The sequence below is a fragment of the Coloeus monedula genome (genome assembly GCF_965178545.1).
Source record: "Coloeus monedula genome assembly, chromosome: 24".
Lineage (NCBI taxonomy): Eukaryota > Metazoa > Chordata > Aves > Passeriformes > Corvidae > Coloeus > Coloeus monedula.
In genome coordinates this window covers 1,551,733-1,567,668 of record NC_138804.1, presented here as the reverse complement: position 1 = coordinate 1,567,668, position 15,936 = coordinate 1,551,733, and the positions used below count along the sequence as shown (strand labels likewise).

Below are 15,936 nucleotides of genomic sequence, written 5' to 3'. Positions count from 1 at the left end.
TTGGTCTTCCCCAAACTTTCATTTCTGCTCAGAGCAGCAGGATGAGGGGAGGGAACAGGGAGCTGGCCAGGCAGAGCTGCCCTGCCAGATGAGTTCCATAGCTGTGGGGTGGTGGAGGGACCATCCCTGTCCCCTGAATGGCTGCAGAGGGGACACTTTGCCATTCCCTCACGTTGTCCCTGCTCCTTCCAGGCCATGTTTGACTGGCTGGACAACGCTGTGATCAAACTGTGCAACATGTCCCCTGTGGGCACCGACCTGAGCACGGTCAAGGAGCAGATGAATGAGATGAAGGTACACGGGAGGGGAGGGACCAGTTCTGTGGTGCTGCTTCGCCTCACAGAGCTCCAGTGATTCACTCGCTTCTGGTTTCTGTCCCGCTTGTCTTGGCAGGAGTTTAAAATGGAGGTTTACCAGCAGCAGATTGAGATGGAAAAGCTTAATCACCAAGGTGAACTGATGCTAAAAAAGGCTACGGATGAGACAGACAGAGACATCATCAAGGAACCACTGACAGAGCTCAAACATCTCTGGGAGAACTTGGGCGAGAAGATTGCTCACAGACAGGTACAGTGAACACCTGGGGCTGTCGCAGGATGAAACTCGCTGCGGTGCTCCCAGCCCTTTCAAACTCCCCTTTTCCATCCCTGTCCTTGCCCAGCACAAGCTGGAAGCCGCCCTGCTGGCACTGGGCCAGTTCCAGCACGCCTTGGCAGAGCTGATGGCCTGGCTGACCCACACCGAGGAGCTGCTGGATGCCCAAAAACCCATCAACGGCGACCCAAAAGTCATCGAGGTCGAACTCGCAAAGCACCACGTGAGTGTTTTCCCACTCCAGATACATTTGTAGCCCATTCCCGTGGCAAGACTTGATTTCTCATGAAGGCTTTGATCCCTGGGAGCGAGCAGGCTGTTTAGGAGAGGTGTCCAATGTTTGCCCACCTCGTGCAGGTGCTGAAGAACGACGTCCTGGCCCACCAAGCGACCGTGGAGACGGTGAACAAAGCAGGGAACGAGCTGCTGGAGTCCAGCGCAGGGGACGATGCCAGCAGCCTGCGGAACCGCCTGGAGAAGCTGAATTCCTGCTGGGAATTGGTGCTGCAGAAGACAGAGGAGAGGGAGCAGCAGCTGCAGTCCACGCTCCAGCAGGTTGGGAAGAGGCATCGGGAATGCCCCCCTGGGCAGTGGGGTGCCGCCTTCCCCTTCGTTTTGGGGGGATAGAGTTGGGGATGCACCGGGATTTTTTTTATGGAAGTTTTTTCTGTAGCTCCCGTGGTTCAGTGCCTGCCGGGAGGCTCGGCGGGGACCGGGCACAGCTGTGGCTTGGGGACACACCACGTCTCACCCTCCTGAGCACGCTGGCACATCCAGCTCTGCCTCTTTATCTGGTTTCAGAGCAAACACAGCGTTACCCCTGGCACATGATCAATGGTGGCTGATGTCATCTGATCCGGGGCCGATTCTCTGTTCCCCAACAGGCTCAGGGTTTCCATGGTGAGATTGAAGACTTCCTCCTGTGGCTAACGAGGATGGAGAGCCAATTGTCGGCATCAAAACCCACGGGAGGTCTGCCAGAAACTGCCCGGGAACAGCTCAATGCCCACATGGTAATTTCTCAGGAGAGACTTTTTTTTGGGGGGGGGGGGGTGTTTAATGCTTTTAATTCAGCAAATTCCTGTCAAATATCAGCATCAAAACTTCTCCTTTCTGTGTGTGGTGGGGAGAAGAGGCTGCTCTGGTCTCCTCTCACAGATCATTTTGCTCTTGATGCCTGGAACAACCATCAGGATGCTTTAACCACCTTTTCTCAGCTCCAAGTTTTGCTCTGCTGTCACTTCCCTGCCTGTCCTCAACCTCATGTTCCCATCACCTGGAGCTTTGCAGCACGACATGTTCCCTCTCCAAGCTTTTCCCTGCCTAACCCTTCTGTGGTGGCTCTCTGCAGGAGCTGTACAGCCAGTTCAAAGCCAAGGAGGACGTCTACAGCCAGCTGCTGGCCAAGGGGAGGCTGATGCTGCTCAACCGCGACGACTCCGGCTCCGGCTCGAAGACGGAGCAGAGCGTGGCCCTGCTGGAGCAGAAATGGAGTCTGGTCAGCACCAAGATGGAGGAGAGAAAGGTAATGTTGAGGGAAAGATGCATCCAGCCTTGCCCCATGGCCTGACAGCAGCTGCTCCCTGTGTGCCCACTCTGCTTTCCCACACAAAGCTGGGGGTTGGTTTTTTGGGGTATTTTTTTATGCTTTTCTCTTGGTTGTAAAGGTTGAGTCTGTTTTTCAGGTGGTGCTGGGTGTCAAGCTGTCAACACGGGGCTTTTTTTCTAGATAGTCATCAGAATTGGTTAAATCACGCAGAAAATGAGAGTGAAATGGCACTTTGGGTTAATTCAGGCAGGTGGGAAGAAGCCTCCCGCAGCTCTCAAAGGCAGGCTTTGTTGGTCAAGCCAAACCCTCCTCCGAGCTGACTCCATCCTCAGCTTTTGGCCGGGGATGAGATAAAGCAAGGCCCACGGTGGCCTGGGCCCAGAATAAATGTGCAGCCCTGCAGCTGCTGCCATCAGAATATCACCCCCCGTCCAGCCAGCGCTGTCCCCACGGAGATCCCTTTCCCAGGAAGCTGAGGGTGACGCAGCTGCTCGTGTGCCGAGGAAGGTCTCCCCTTTCAGGGACCATTCTTGTTCAGAGAGAAAGCCGTGCCTTTCACTGCAGCCCCCTCCCCTTGGCAAACCAGCCAGGGCGATGAGGTTCCTGTTGCAGGGACACAAAGGCTGTCTCTGTCTGCACATCAGAGCTCTCACCCTCCGTGCTGTGTTTTTTCCTCTCTTTCTCTCCCTCCCCACTGCCACAGGCGAAGCTGGAGGAGGCATTGGCCCTGGCCACCGACTTCCAGAACTCCCTCCAGGATTTCATCAACTGGCTGACGCTGGCTGAGCAGAGCCTGAACGTTGCACCACCCCCCAGCCTCATCCTCGCCGCGGTGCTGGCCCAGATCGACGAGCACAAGGTACCCAAGGGCTCCATCCCCGGCATGGAGGGAGCCAGGGGGGCACCTCAGCTCCCCTGTGGCTTCTGGTGGTCACACCCGGCTGCTCTGAGACGTGGGACGCCCTTTGCTGTTGGCAGGTGTTCGCCAACGAGGTGAACGCGCACCGGGATCGCATCATCGAGCTGGATCAGACTGGCAACCAGCTGAAGTTCCTCAGCCAGAAGCAGGACGTGGTGCTGATCAAGAACCTGCTGGTCAGCGTCCAGTCCCGCTGGGAGAAGGTGGTGCAGCGCTCGGTGGAGCGGGGACGGGCCCTTGATGACTCCAGGAAGAGAGCCAAGCAGGTGAGGGGCGTGGGGTGGGCGTGACAGACCCCAAGGAACGGCCAGCAAGGAGGTGCCAGGACCAGGAAAGAACTGGAGACACCACCAGTGTGAAGTTTCAGGCTTGCTGCTGTTGCCTTGCAGTTCCACGAAGCCTGGAAGAAGCTGATTGATTGGCTGGAGGATGCAGAGAATCACTTGGACTCCGAGCTGGAGATTTCCAACGATCCTGACAAAATCAAGCTCCAGCTCTCCAAACACAAGGTGAGTTCTGCCAAAGCCAGGCTGGTGCTGAGCACAGGGTGGAAGGGGCTCTCTTGGGAGGGTGAAAATCTGGGAATCCTCAGAGGCAGGGCCAGGCTTTCTGAAGCAGTTTTGTTTTCCCTCCATTTCCCAGGAGTTCCAGAAGACTCTGGGTGGGAAGCAGCCTGTCTACGACACCACCATCAGGACAGGCAGAGCCCTCAAAGAAAAAGCCTTGCTTCCAGATGACACTCAGAAGCTGGACAATTTGCTGGGAGAAGTCCGGGATAAGTGGGACACAGTGTGTGGAAAATCCGTGGAGAGGTGAGCCCAGCCCCAAGGCTGTGCCAGCAGCACTCGTGTGCCCAGAGGGGTTTCATGGGGTGGCTGGAGGTCACTGGGACAGGACAAAAGGAGGTGAGTTTGCCCATGGAAGTTCACTGGGATGTTTGTTTTCCAGGCAGCACAAGCTGGAAGAGGCCCTGCTGTTCTCCGGGCAGTTCATGGATGCGCTGCAGGCTTTGGTGGACTGGCTCTACAAGGTGGAGCCCCAGTTAGCTGAGGACCAGCCTGTCCACGGGGACCTCGACCTGGTCATGAACCTCATGGATGCTCACAAGGTGAGAGCAGCTTTCCCAGCTCTTCTCCGAGACCCGAGTGGAGCTTGTCCTCCCCAAGAGCCAAAGAGCAGACACGGAGTCGGTGCTTTGCCTGTCCTGCTTTCCTGCGGGGGATAAAGAGGGAAAAACCAGCAAAAAACCAGGAAGAACTTCCACATTACTGGGAAGGTGATGGGAGTGGAGCTGCCTGACCTTGCTCAGCTTCTGCTGCCTCCACCCAGGTGTTCCAGAAGGAGCTGGGGAAGCGCACGGGGACAGTGCAGGTGCTCAAACGCTCGGGCCGGGAGCTCATCGAGAACAGCCGGGATGACACGACCTGGGTGAAGGTGCAGCTGCAGGAGCTGAGCAACCGCTGGGACACGGTGTGCAAGCTGTCTGTGTCCAAGCAAACCCGCCTGGAGCAGGCCCTGAAGCAGGTGAGGAGGAAACCGTAGCTGGAAAGTCTCTTGGAGAGCTTTGCTGGCCTCCAGCTTTGTTCCACGCGAAGCTCAGGGAAGAGGTTTTGCCCCAGCCAGGCCCTGCAGAGGTCCCTGCAAAGCAGCGGGGGGATATCAACCAGTCACTGATTCTTTCTCCTCAAAAAGAGCTGATAAAGGCTGGTTTGAGGAGGGAGGATGGGAAAGATCTCACTGATGTGCACAGCAGTGATCGGACAGGCCAGGCTGGTGTTTGCCAGTGTCCAGAGAGACTCGATTGAAGATAAAAATAAATAAAAAACCCAACCACAAAGGTCAAAGGCTCTTAAGCAGCTTTTGCATCAAGTAGGCAATTTACAGAATAAACTCTACCAGATTGCTCAGGATACAGCACTTGTGCTGTTTTTATAAACATTTCTTTCTTCCGTGCAGCTGATGCTGAGGGGAGGGAGGTGCCTGAGTGCTGCAGGACCCAAACCCCAGCCCCAAACAGGGCTTTTTTCCCCCCTTTTTCTGTATTTTTAAAGCCCCTTTCAGCCCCGTCGTCACTCCAGCTGCCAGGAGCGAACCCAGCAGCCTGTTTGGGGAGGGGGAGGGCTGACAAAAGCCTGTGCTCTTGTTGCTGCAGGCTGAGGAGTTCAGGACAGCCGTGCACATGCTGCTGGAGTGGCTCTCGGAAGCGGAGCAGTCCCTGCGCTTTCGGGGAGCGCTGCCGGACGACGCCGAGGCCCTGCAGGCCCTCATCGACACCCACAAGGTAACAGGGAGCTCCAAAACACAACCCAGGCAAAGCTGAGGGGGGTGAATATCACAAAACAATTCCTTTGGGCCTTCCAGGAGTTCATGAAGAAAGTGGAAGAGAAGAGGGTGGATGTGAACGCGGCGGTGGGGATGGGCGAGGTCATCCTGGGCGCCTGCCACCCCGACTGCATCACCACCATCAAGCACTGGATCACCATCATCCGGGCCAGGTTCGAGGAGGTGAGTGCTGCAGGATTAGTTCCAGGCTGATGGTGGTCCCAGGGGTGGCCTCGGAGTGGTGGCTACTGCTCCAGGTTCCCCACACTGGACAGTCGCCCCGTGTTTCCAACAGGTTCTCACGTGGGCAAAGCAGCACCAGCAGAGGCTGGAGTCGGCACTCTCCGAGCTGGTGGCCAATGCAGAGCTTCTGGAGGAGCTCCTGGCTTGGATCCAGTGGGCTGAGACCACCCTGATCCAGCGGGACCAGGACCCCATGCCCCAGAATATCGATCAGGTCAAAGCGCTCATCTCGGAGCACCAGGTGAGCCCTGAGCTGAGCTCGGGAGAGGCGCAGGGGGAGGGATGCTTCCCTGGCTCCCTGGGTGCAGGAGGCACTGCCTTCTCTTGGAAATCCCTCCTAAAGCAGCGTGGGACCCAACTGGGGCAAAACCAGCCCAGGGATGAACTCCAGCCCTGGCAAATCCAAGCCAGCGTTGAGCAGCAGCTCAACCACAACCCGCAATCGCTGGTGCTGGATGCTCACCTCCCTCTGCAGGCCTGGTGTGTCCCAGTGAGGGCTGGAAGCCAAAAAATGGTGAAATTGCCAAGGGTTTTTTTATCCTTTCTATGTTTTGACAGTCCTTTATGGAGGAGATGACACGGAAACAGCCGGACGTGGACCGGGTGACGAAGACTTACAAAAGAAAAGCTACTGAGCCTCCCCACGGGCCCTTCATCGACAAGTCCCGCAGCAACAGTGCGTCTGCTTTGGGTCCTAGGATGGCAGGAAATGAAACTCCTAGGAAGCTAATTAGCTTTGATTATCAATTAACAAGGCATCCTGCGCTAGCAGCCGCCGGGAAGGCGGCTGAGACTTGTCAGGAGGGGAGAATCCGGGTGGCATTTCCCGAAGCAGCCGTGCTGGGTGTGCTGTTCCCGGGGGTGCTTGGGCCCCTCACTGCTCTTTCTCTCTCTGCAGTTGCTTTGGGATGAAGTTTTGGGGTCTTTTGATGTGGTTTCTTGAAGAGTCCAGTGCGAGTTCCTGAGGGCTGGGGGACTGTGGGTGTAGGGCTGTCTGTCCCCCTGTCCTCCTGCCTGGGGACACTGCATCCCTTGGGACAGCAGCCAGCAAGGCCCTGGGAGGTTTTCCCTTTTTTCAAACAACAAAACGCATTTTGCTGCTGCTCTTCAGACTCGCTGCACCCATGAACAGCACCTCAAACAACTCCCTCTCTCCCTTTTTTCCAGGGAAATCCTTGGGGCAGGCTGCTCCCCCCAGCATGCCCATCATCTCCCAGTCAGAAACGAAGAATCCCAGGATAAACCAGCTCTCAGCACGCTGGCAGCAGGTCTGGCTGCTGGCCCTGGAGAGGCAGAGGAAGCTCAACGATGCCCTGGACAGGCTGGAGGAGGTAACAGCCCCTGGCTGCTCCGGGCAGGGTGGGAGCTGGGAGTTCATCCCCAGAGAGGTGCAAGAAGCAATTTTAAATCAGTGCTGCCCCAGACAGTTCCTGCTGCCTTCCCAGAAATGCCCAAATCAAATATTCCTAAAATGTTAAGGCTAAAATCCCTTTGGTAATTCAGTAATTAACTGCACATTAACCAACTTTGTGCCCCTGTATTTGGTATCTGTAGAGTTAATGATAGCCAGGCCCTGCTTTCCTCCTAGTAATTAGTTTTAAACAATTACTGTCTCTATTTTATCCAACCATCTAATGTAATTTTTGTTTTTATTTACGCTTAACAAAGCAGCTATGCCCAGAAGTGAGTGGTTTTTTTTTTTTTGTTTTCTGTTGCTTTTGCTGTAGGTCAGTTCAGTTCCTTCGTATCCATGTTTTTTCTTTGTTGCTTTTCACCCCAAGAATGTTCAGAGAGAGACCAAAAAAGAAAAAACAAACAAAAAAACCAAACCCCTTAAAATTGTTGTCTTACCTTGGTGTGAGCTGCTTGAGCTGGTGGGGTCGTGGGGGTCCTTTTGGGGTGGGGAGATAAAGAAGGGTGTTTAAATTGGAGGGTTTGAGGCTGGGACTTGTAGTGCTGGAAGATGAGCAAGAAATCCCTTAGACAGACAGGGAGAGGGGAGATCCATGCCCAAAATGATGCTGGCAGTGGGAATTCCTCCCTGGCAAGTCCGTGGGGTGAGGAAGCATCCCCAGAAGGCCGAGCAGACGGGGTGTGTGTGTGTCTGTGTGCCCGTAGCTGACCTTCCCTGCCTGTGTGTCCCCACAGCAGCGTGGGGGACGCTGCATCCCGCGCTCCTGGGATGCACAGTCCACTCCACGTGCTGCCTGTCGGCTCTGCTGTGTGTCCTGTGCTGCTGGGAATTCAGTTTGGGCAGCCCCTCACTGGGAGTTCTCTGGATAAATCCAGATGAACCTTCCCGGGAGGGCGGGCAGGGAGCGGGAGCGCCGGGAGCTCAGCCCCGGCGGGGGTTTTGGGGCGGTTCTGTGGGTGCTGCTCCTTTGAGATTTCCCCCACTGACTCCCCCTGGGTTTTCCTTCCAGTTGAAGGAGTTTGCCAACTTCGACTTCGACGTCTGGAGGAAGAAGTACATGCGCTGGATGAACCACAAGAAATCCCGCGTGATGGATTTCTTCCGGCGCATCGACAAGGACCAGGACGGGAAGATCACCCGGCAGGAGTTCATCGACGGCATCCTGGCTTCCAGTGAGTCCCTGGAGCCAGCCTGGAAAACAACCTCGCTGCTCCTGCAGCCCTGTCTCATCCTTCCCTCATTCCCTTCTCCTTCCAGAATTCCCCACCACGAAGCTGGAGATGACGGCGGTGGCCGATATCTTTGACCGCGACGGCGACGGCTACATCGACTACTACGAGTTTGTGGCCGCCCTCCATCCCAACAAGGACGCCTACAGACCCACCACTGATGCTGACAAGATCGAGGATGAGGTGAAGCACCAAAAAAAGGGGTGCTCAGCAGGGTTGGGGGTGGTTCAGGCTGCGGGTTGGCAGAGGGGAAGAGAAAAATCAGGTTAAAAGAGGATTTTGGAGCCAAAGTAATTGGTTGGGACTGAGCATGTTTGAGAAGGAAAGGCTGCTTGGGGCTGATTTGTACTGGGAGAGGCTCCCAAAATCCTGGTTCCTCACCTCTCGTGTTGGTGGTGGCAGGTCACCAGGCAAGTGGCCCAGTGCAAATGTGCCAAGAGGTTCCAAGTGGAGCAGATCGGCGAGAACAAATACCGGGTAAGGCAAAGGGGACGGAAAATTCCCCAAATCCCGCTCCCTCTTCCCACCCAGGGAGGGGGCATCACCCAGGGGGTGCCCAGCCCAGCACGAGGGGACCTGGGGTGAGGCGGAGGCCTCGTCCCCCTGGCACGGAGGTGGCTGGGATGTGTTTTCCCAGCTCCATCCTTGGCCCCAGGGCGTTCCCTGGATTGGGAGAACATAAAAGTGTCCCTGTTCTGGGGCAGCTGGCCCGGGGGCCCCCGTGAAACGCCGCATTCACTGCGCCGGAGCCGCCCTTGAAGTTTCCCTCCTGGATGAGTGTACCTTACGCCTGTGTTTTTCTTAGCTCGCTCCCGAAGAAGGGAGAATAATTTCCTGACAGAATCTCTTTGTAACGAGCTGCTGTTTATGTTTCAAACCCTTCACCGAGGCGAAGTGGCGGCAGAATTCCCACTTCCCTGCCCCCGCTGGGTTTGGGGCTGATGCTCCGGCCGGGAGGAGCCCATCCCCCTCCAGCAGCGCTGGCCCCAACCCCTCAGAGCTTCTCCTTCCCCCCCAAACAGCCCAAACCCCCCCAGATTTCTAACTCCTGCAGTTAACAGATTTCATTGTTATTGCACTGTTAATCCCATAAATGTTTTTCTTGTTTTTCTTTCCCCTCCTCTTCCCTCTGGACTTTCCTCCCCTCTCCCCGTTGTTCCCTCTCCCTACAACTCCTCTCCCTCCATAGTTCTTCCTCGGCAATCAGGTACAGTTTGCCTCGTGGTGCTGTCTCTCACCTCTGGAGTTTCTTTAACCACTGTAGATCTGTGTGTCGTGGTGCTGCTCTGTCCTGTGGTGCTGTGGGAGGATGTGATGTGGGAGAGCCTGGTACAGAGGAGTGCCACCCCCCTCCCAAAAAAAAAAAAAGATTGGGCAGAAAAAAGGGAGAAAATTTGATGGAAAAATTTGATGAAAAAGCGGAGAGGTTTTTCTCTCTGGGCTCCTCTCTTGGATATACTGGGGGTGTTGAGGTGCTGGATCGTGGCACTGGGGTGCAGATGGATGCGTTCTCCTGAGGGGAACTGGGGGGGTACAACCTGCACCAGGCTCCGGGCGGGTTTGGACCGTGATCACCGTGGAATGGGAGCGCTGAGTAATCCTGTAGGACAACTAAACCCTCATCCTGCTACTCGCACTGAGTAACTACTCACTGGAGCAAGGCTCCCCTCCCAGAACCTGCATGTATCCTGGTAGTGCCGTGACCCGAGATAAGCCCAGCTGCCCCGGGGGGCACAACCCCCTTTGGAACAGGGCTGGAGCACCCCGGGCCCTTCTGATGTCCCCACTGCCCCTGCCCAGATCAAAACCAGCTTCTTTTTCACGTGCAGTGATGGTGGCCACCCAGAAAGATGCCCCAAAAGGTGCCCAAAATGAAACACGCTTGGGTGTTGGAAGTGGATGAGAGCTCTGGCTTTAGTTCAGGCAGTGATTATAGAAATGTTTTCAGCAAAAACTGAGAAATCATGAGAACTGACTCGTCCCTGGTGGGGTTGGGTCTTGAAGGACACCTCATGTAGAGCCTGGAGAGAGGCAAGGAGCTGCCCTGCTCCCTTCCCTGCCTGTGGGCACAGTGGCAGCTCTTCAGCTGAGACAAGCACAGCTTGGTGGGGCCTCGAGCAGGGAGGTCCAGGTCCCATTTCCCTGCAGGTCAGAGATGTCACCTCCTGCCCTGACCCATCCCAGTCACTTTGCACCCTCTGTTCTCATTGAATCTCTTATTTTTGCATCTCCACCCGCAGAAAATGTTCCTGTTTGGGGGGTTTTTCCCCCCTTTTTTGATCATTCTGGAGAGGGTCTCACTTCCAAAAGCTGGTTATGCTGTCTTCTCATCCCAGCAGGTGCTCTGCAGACCTGGATGCAGAGCTGCCACACCCCAGCCAGGCTCTCCACGTCCCTCCCAAGGCTGGCAGACACCCAGGAGCCTGGGTTTGGGTGTCCAGGAGATTTAGGGGAGCTTTATGAACACATGCTTCTGATCTGGGGTGCACCTTCTTTGATATCGCAGGCATCTCAAACCACTAATGAACATGGCAGTCACTAATCACCATTGCTGGGGATTGCTGCCTGGATTCCCATCACTCTGCACTCACCCAAACATCCTCACTGGCAGATTGCTGCAGCAGGGGCTTTGGGGCTGCTGGGGTCAAGTCTGAGGCTCAGGGGAACCCCTGGATTTCAGACTTGGTGGTGATCAGAGGTGCCGCGCTCGACTTGTCCTGCTGAACCCGCCGGCTCTTTCCCACGTGGGCTGCACCAGCAGGGTCAGGGCATTGCCAGCCTCTCTTTCCTTCACAAATAAAGAGAAAAAAAGCTACAATTCTGGCTGAGAAAAGCCATCCAACCCCCAAATTCTAAAATCTTCGTTGCTCTTAAAAAAAAACCCCTTTAAAATCAAAGGATTTGGGTTGGTTGCGTCATCTTCAAACCTTCGAAGGCAGGAAAACTCCACATCAATTGGTGTTAACCTTGCACTTACTCCAAAAGAACCTGCCTGGAGAAGCCTCAGAACCATGAGACAGGTGGATGAAAGCCTTTGGTGCAGCCTGGTGAGGGAAGCAGCTGCGTTCCCCCCTGGTTGTTCCCCTTTCCCTGACCTCTCCCTTGGCCCCACAGTTCGGCGATTCCCAGCAGCTGCGGCTGGTCCGTATCCTGCGGAGCACGGTCATGGTCCGTGTGGGCGGAGGATGGATGGCCCTGGATGAGTTCCTGGTGAAGAATGACCCGTGCAGAGGTAAGGCTTGGTGCAATCAGTGTCTTCCCACCCACTGAGGGGAGTTGGGATGCTGTGGCTGAGGTGGCCAGCGTGGGTCATTATCCACATGGGCAGGAGCTGGAGAAAACAGATCCAAAGCGAACCAGGAACTTGGAATCACGGGGTCTGGTGATGCTGCAGCAGAGCTGGCAGTGTTTATTTGGGTGTGGAAGGAGGAGAAGAGGGAAGGGTTGTGTTTTCCTTGGGTTTGAGACCCCAAAAGTGGAGCTGCAGCGCTGTGCTGGGGGTCCTGGCTTCCCACGGGTGTTTGTGTGGCTCTGGAGGTGATGGAGTGAGGTTTAGTAGAGGTGACCTGAAGGAATTCCAAAGGTTCAAAACCAGGAGGTGATAAAATCCCAGTCTGAACATGCTGGGGAGATGCACCAGCCCAGGATCTGTGAACCTGTGGTGCTGCTCCACAGGGCACTGATGGTCCAGGCTCATTTTGCTGGACAAGGAGACATTTCTCCTGTGGCTTTGAGCCTCTCTCTGATGCATTTTTAATCCACGTTTTCTCAGTTTATTTCTTGTCTTCAGAGCAGCAGTAAAAGGAACTAATTTAGAAACCCTGAGCTGGGCAGGACCGTGCACCTTAAATACCTCTTTTGATGGTGCTGGGTCTTCTTCCAGTGCTTTAAAATGAACTTTTCCCCCCCCATTTTTGCCTTTGAGGGTGGAAGTGTGACCCTTCTTCTTTATTCCAGAGCCAGACTTGAGTTGTAAAAAGGGCTGCATTTAGACACTATTGTCCATGGGGCTGGGTTGGATTTTTGGGGGGATTTTGAGCACCGTGTCCTGCTTTAAGGGTTGTTGGTAAGTGTCACCTCGCACAAGTGCATCCCAGGTGAAGCAACAAAGATGTTTTGGTGCAGTATTAATGCAGGAAAATTCAAGTGCAAGAATTCTGCTCCTGGGTGAGCAGAGCGTAGGGAAGAGAGACAGCAGGATGGAAGAAGGGAGGAACCACCTTGATCCTGGGTTTTTAGAGAGGAACCACCTCGATCCTGGGTTTTTAGGGAGGAACCACCTTGATCCTGGGTTTTTAGAGTGGAACCACCTTGATCCTGGGTTTTTAGAGAGGAACCACCTTGATCCTGGGTTTTTAGAGAGAAACCACCTCAATCCTGGGTTTTTAGGGAAGAACCACCTCAATCCTGGGTTTTTAGGGAGGAACTGACTTGATCCTGGGTTTTTAGGGAGGAACCACCTCGATCCTGGATTTTTAGGGAGGAACCACCTCAATCCTGGATTTTTAGGGAGGAACCACCTTGATCCTGGATTTTTAGGGAGGAACCACCTTGATCCTGGATTTTTAGGGAGGAACCACCTCAATCCTGGGTTTTTAGGGAGGAACCACCTCAATCCTGGATTTTTAGGGCCGTGCTTGGTGAGATTTGGAAGGGACAGCTGGGATAACACAGACCAGGGTCACACACTCTACGTGTGGAGAGCTGGGATCACCTCCTTCCCAAATCCTCCGGGTTCCACTGCTCAGAGCCACCGGGCGCTGGACAAGAACCACGACCGGGGCACAGAGCAGGATTAGCCAGGGGCTGGCCGGGTCTGGAGCGGGTTTTGGAGAGCGCTCCACATTCCCCTGGGGTCTCTGGGATGTTAATTGCTTCGGATGTGTCTTGTTCAAGCTGCTGCATTCCGTGCTCCGGCTGCCCGACGGCTGTTGCTGAAAGCAGCATGATTTACAGCGCGCGCCGCTCGCTCCGGGGAGCCCGCGGGCTTTTCCTGCTCCTCCTCCGCCCTTCAGGCTTTGCAGCAGACGCTTTGCAGCGCTGACATCGAGGTTGTTTCTATCCCTTGCTTATCTCAGCGCGGCCCTTCCCTCCTGCAGTTGCTTTCTTGGCTTTCTGCTCCGTAATCCGTCGGCTCCGGAATGCCTCCGGTGTCCCGTAAGGCTCGGTGCATGCCCTCGCTCTCTGTTCCAACACCCCTGAGCATGAAACACTCTGGCACGCGTCAGCTGGCCCAGGATGAAGCCCACAGACCTTCTCCCTGCTTGGTTGCCCCCTTGCTTGTCGAAGGGAGACGCATTCCAGCTCTTTGAGGCGTTTGGATGAAAGTTTGGAGAAGTCGGTTTTTAACGGCTGGTTGGAAAAGTTGGGAAGTTGGTTTTCCCTCCTCTCTCCCCAAAAATGCGTGGGGAGCTGCCCAGAGCTGCGAGAGAGCAGAATCTCTCTCGGATTCTCAAGAATCTCAACTTTTCAAAGCTGCTTTTGCTGTTTTAAAGCCACGTTGAAGATGGCATTGGCCGCTGTTGTAACATGGTGAGTTTAAAGGCCATCGGGATGCTTTTGCACCAGAGAGGAACAGAGCATCCACTGTGAATTCTGGCCCTGGGGCAGCTTTTAATCAGCCAGTTTCTCAAAGAGCTGATCCATGGCAGGAGGTGGTTCTAAGGCAGAGCAGGAGAACCAGGGCTGCCCTCGGAGATGGGCGTGGGGAGATGCCCAAGGAAGCTGCTCCCAACCCTGGAGCCTCCTGATCCCCAGTGAGGATGTCGTGTCCCTCCAAACCTGAGCTCTCCTTTCTCCCCTTGCAGCACGAGGACGGACCAACCTGGAGCTGCGGGAGAAGTTCATCCTGCCGGAAGGAGCCTCGCAGGGAATGACCCCGTTCCGGTCGCGGGGCCGGAGATCCAAACCCTCCTCCCGGGCAGCCTCCCCGACACGATCCAGCTCCAGCGCCAGCCAGAGCAACCACAGCTGCGCCTCCATGCCATCCTCTCCGGCCACTCCGGCCAGCGGAGCCAAGGTGGGGCTCAGGGGTGAAGCTCTCCCTTCCCTTTAGCAACTGGGTGGTCTCCAAAACCCAGAGGAGGAGCTGCAGGAGGTGTTGGGAGGAGGAAGGTTGGGGCTTGGGCTTGATGAGGGCTCTAGAAGGTGCTCACCGGCATCCAGGTGGGATGGGGTGGGATGCTGCAGGACAGGTTTGGTTTTCAGGCCAGCCTTGGATCCCTGTGGCTCCGCAGGAGGGTCCCCAGCGCTCGCCGTGCAGCCGGAGGCTCCTGGTGCCCGAGGCAGGGCTGTGGTGTCAGGAGGAAGCCACCACCCCTCATCTCTCCTTCCCCACCCCATCATTATTCCATCACCCACTGGGTTTTTTCCCTTTTATTTAATTTATGTCATCCCTGTTTGGTTCTCGCTCCGTTTTAGTGCCGTTTCCCCCCCCCCCCCCCCCAAGTTTTCCGGATCCTTTCCCCATTTCTCTTTTCCTTTTTTTTTTTTTTTTTATTTTTTTTTTTACCACTCATTCCACCTCTCCCCCCCTTTTCCTTGGCTTTTCCATTTCGCAGACTCCACACCACTTCTCTCGATGTTATGACAAACCCTGGTTGATAAACAGTAAAGCGAGCACCCCCCTGAGGGGATTCGATTATTCCGACTTCCAGCTCCCGAGCGCCGAGGTAGAGTATGGTCTGCCAGCCCCAAGGAGCTGCTGGCAGGCCAGAGTGCCCCTGGCACGGAGTCACCCCGCTCCCGTGCCTGCTCCTAACGCTTTCCTCGTGGTAGAGCAGCGCTTGTAGCACCGCTAACGCTCCGGCTGTTGGCGTTTTTCATGGGTCTCCAACTCTGCTTAAAACACAAATATCGGCTTCAGAGTGAAGCACAGCACTTTCAATTGGCCTCCCCCTGCTTCCAAACCACGATAATCCTCTCGTGCTTTGAGAAATGTATTCATTTTCCCGAGCTTTATTGGAAAAGGGGCCGCGTTTGGCTTCCCAAAATTGAAATGCAGCAGCCGAGTGGAGACTTGAAAATCAGCTACAGCGCATGCGCCGTAACCACACCGCCTCATTCTGCGGAGAGCTTGTGTTCATCACCGTGGTAAAGCACGTCTGGTGTGTCCAGCCACCGCCTTGATGCTCCCAGGAGGATGGATTTGGGCTGAGATTTGGGTTTTCTCCTGAAGTTTTCAGCCTCCTCGTGGACTTTCCCTGCCCTCGTGAGTGGGTGCTGAGAAGCACCGGGGTAGATCCCGGTGGTTCACTGTGCTGTTGAGGTAGCTGCGTCTTGCTCAGCGGTGCTTCCACGTGGAAAAGGGGTTCATTTGATTCATCAGGAGGTCAGGAGCACTTCCCCGGTTGCCCTAAATTGCTGCTTGCTGCCTATTTTAAAATAGGATCAAGGATGAGAATCGAAATCTCTGGTGATGACAGCGGTGCCTCGAAAATCGCGCATTAATGGATTTTGATTCCCTCAGCTGCCCCCTCTCCCCCTGCAGCTCCAGTTTCATCACATCCCAACATTTCTGAGGTTCCCAAAAAATCACAAAATTGCAGGGGATGGAGGAAAACCCCTCCAGCTGTCGCTTTAAAGCTCTGTGGGGAATGCCCTCTGGGATCCGTGCCCATCTATCCAGGGCTGCAGCACCCCAAAAACCCCCAGGGCTGGGGTCGCT

General features: G+C 55.2%; 1 protein-coding gene across 9 annotated transcripts in view; it reads left to right on the top strand.

Moving 5' to 3' along the window:
• Positions 1 to 15,936, top strand: part of MACF1 (microtubule actin crosslinking factor 1) — a 131,738-nt gene that overhangs the window by 113,022 nt on the left and 2,780 nt on the right. For 3 of the 9 annotated variants that reach the window (XM_082296577.1, XM_082296575.1, XM_082296574.1), the window contains exons 74-98: positions 193 to 294; positions 394 to 567; positions 662 to 817; positions 952 to 1,149; positions 1,479 to 1,607; positions 1,946 to 2,119; positions 2,847 to 3,002; positions 3,122 to 3,328; positions 3,452 to 3,571; positions 3,705 to 3,874; positions 4,011 to 4,170; positions 4,392 to 4,586; positions 5,215 to 5,343; positions 5,424 to 5,567; positions 5,680 to 5,868; positions 6,186 to 6,303; positions 6,795 to 6,958; positions 7,296 to 7,310; positions 8,051 to 8,213; positions 8,299 to 8,453; positions 8,673 to 8,747; positions 9,460 to 9,477; positions 11,385 to 11,502; positions 14,078 to 14,289; positions 14,831 to 14,941. In XM_082296577.1, the coding sequence (XP_082152703.1) occupies positions 193 to 294; positions 394 to 567; positions 662 to 817; positions 952 to 1,149; positions 1,479 to 1,607; positions 1,946 to 2,119; positions 2,847 to 3,002; positions 3,122 to 3,328; positions 3,452 to 3,571; positions 3,705 to 3,874; positions 4,011 to 4,170; positions 4,392 to 4,586; positions 5,215 to 5,343; positions 5,424 to 5,567; positions 5,680 to 5,868; positions 6,186 to 6,303; positions 6,795 to 6,958; positions 7,296 to 7,310; positions 8,051 to 8,213; positions 8,299 to 8,453; positions 8,673 to 8,747; positions 9,460 to 9,477; positions 11,385 to 11,502; positions 14,078 to 14,289; positions 14,831 to 14,941 (3,552 nt within the window). The remainder of the gene's footprint in view (positions 1 to 192; positions 295 to 393; positions 568 to 661; positions 818 to 951; positions 1,150 to 1,478; positions 1,608 to 1,945; positions 2,120 to 2,846; positions 3,003 to 3,121; positions 3,329 to 3,451; positions 3,572 to 3,704; positions 3,875 to 4,010; positions 4,171 to 4,391; positions 4,587 to 5,214; positions 5,344 to 5,423; positions 5,568 to 5,679; positions 5,869 to 6,185; positions 6,304 to 6,794; positions 6,959 to 7,295; positions 7,311 to 8,050; positions 8,214 to 8,298; positions 8,454 to 8,672; positions 8,748 to 9,459; positions 9,478 to 11,384; positions 11,503 to 14,077; positions 14,290 to 14,830; positions 14,942 to 15,936) is intronic. The other 6 variants (XM_082296582.1, XM_082296581.1, XM_082296576.1 and 3 more) reach the window with 4 other exon arrangements.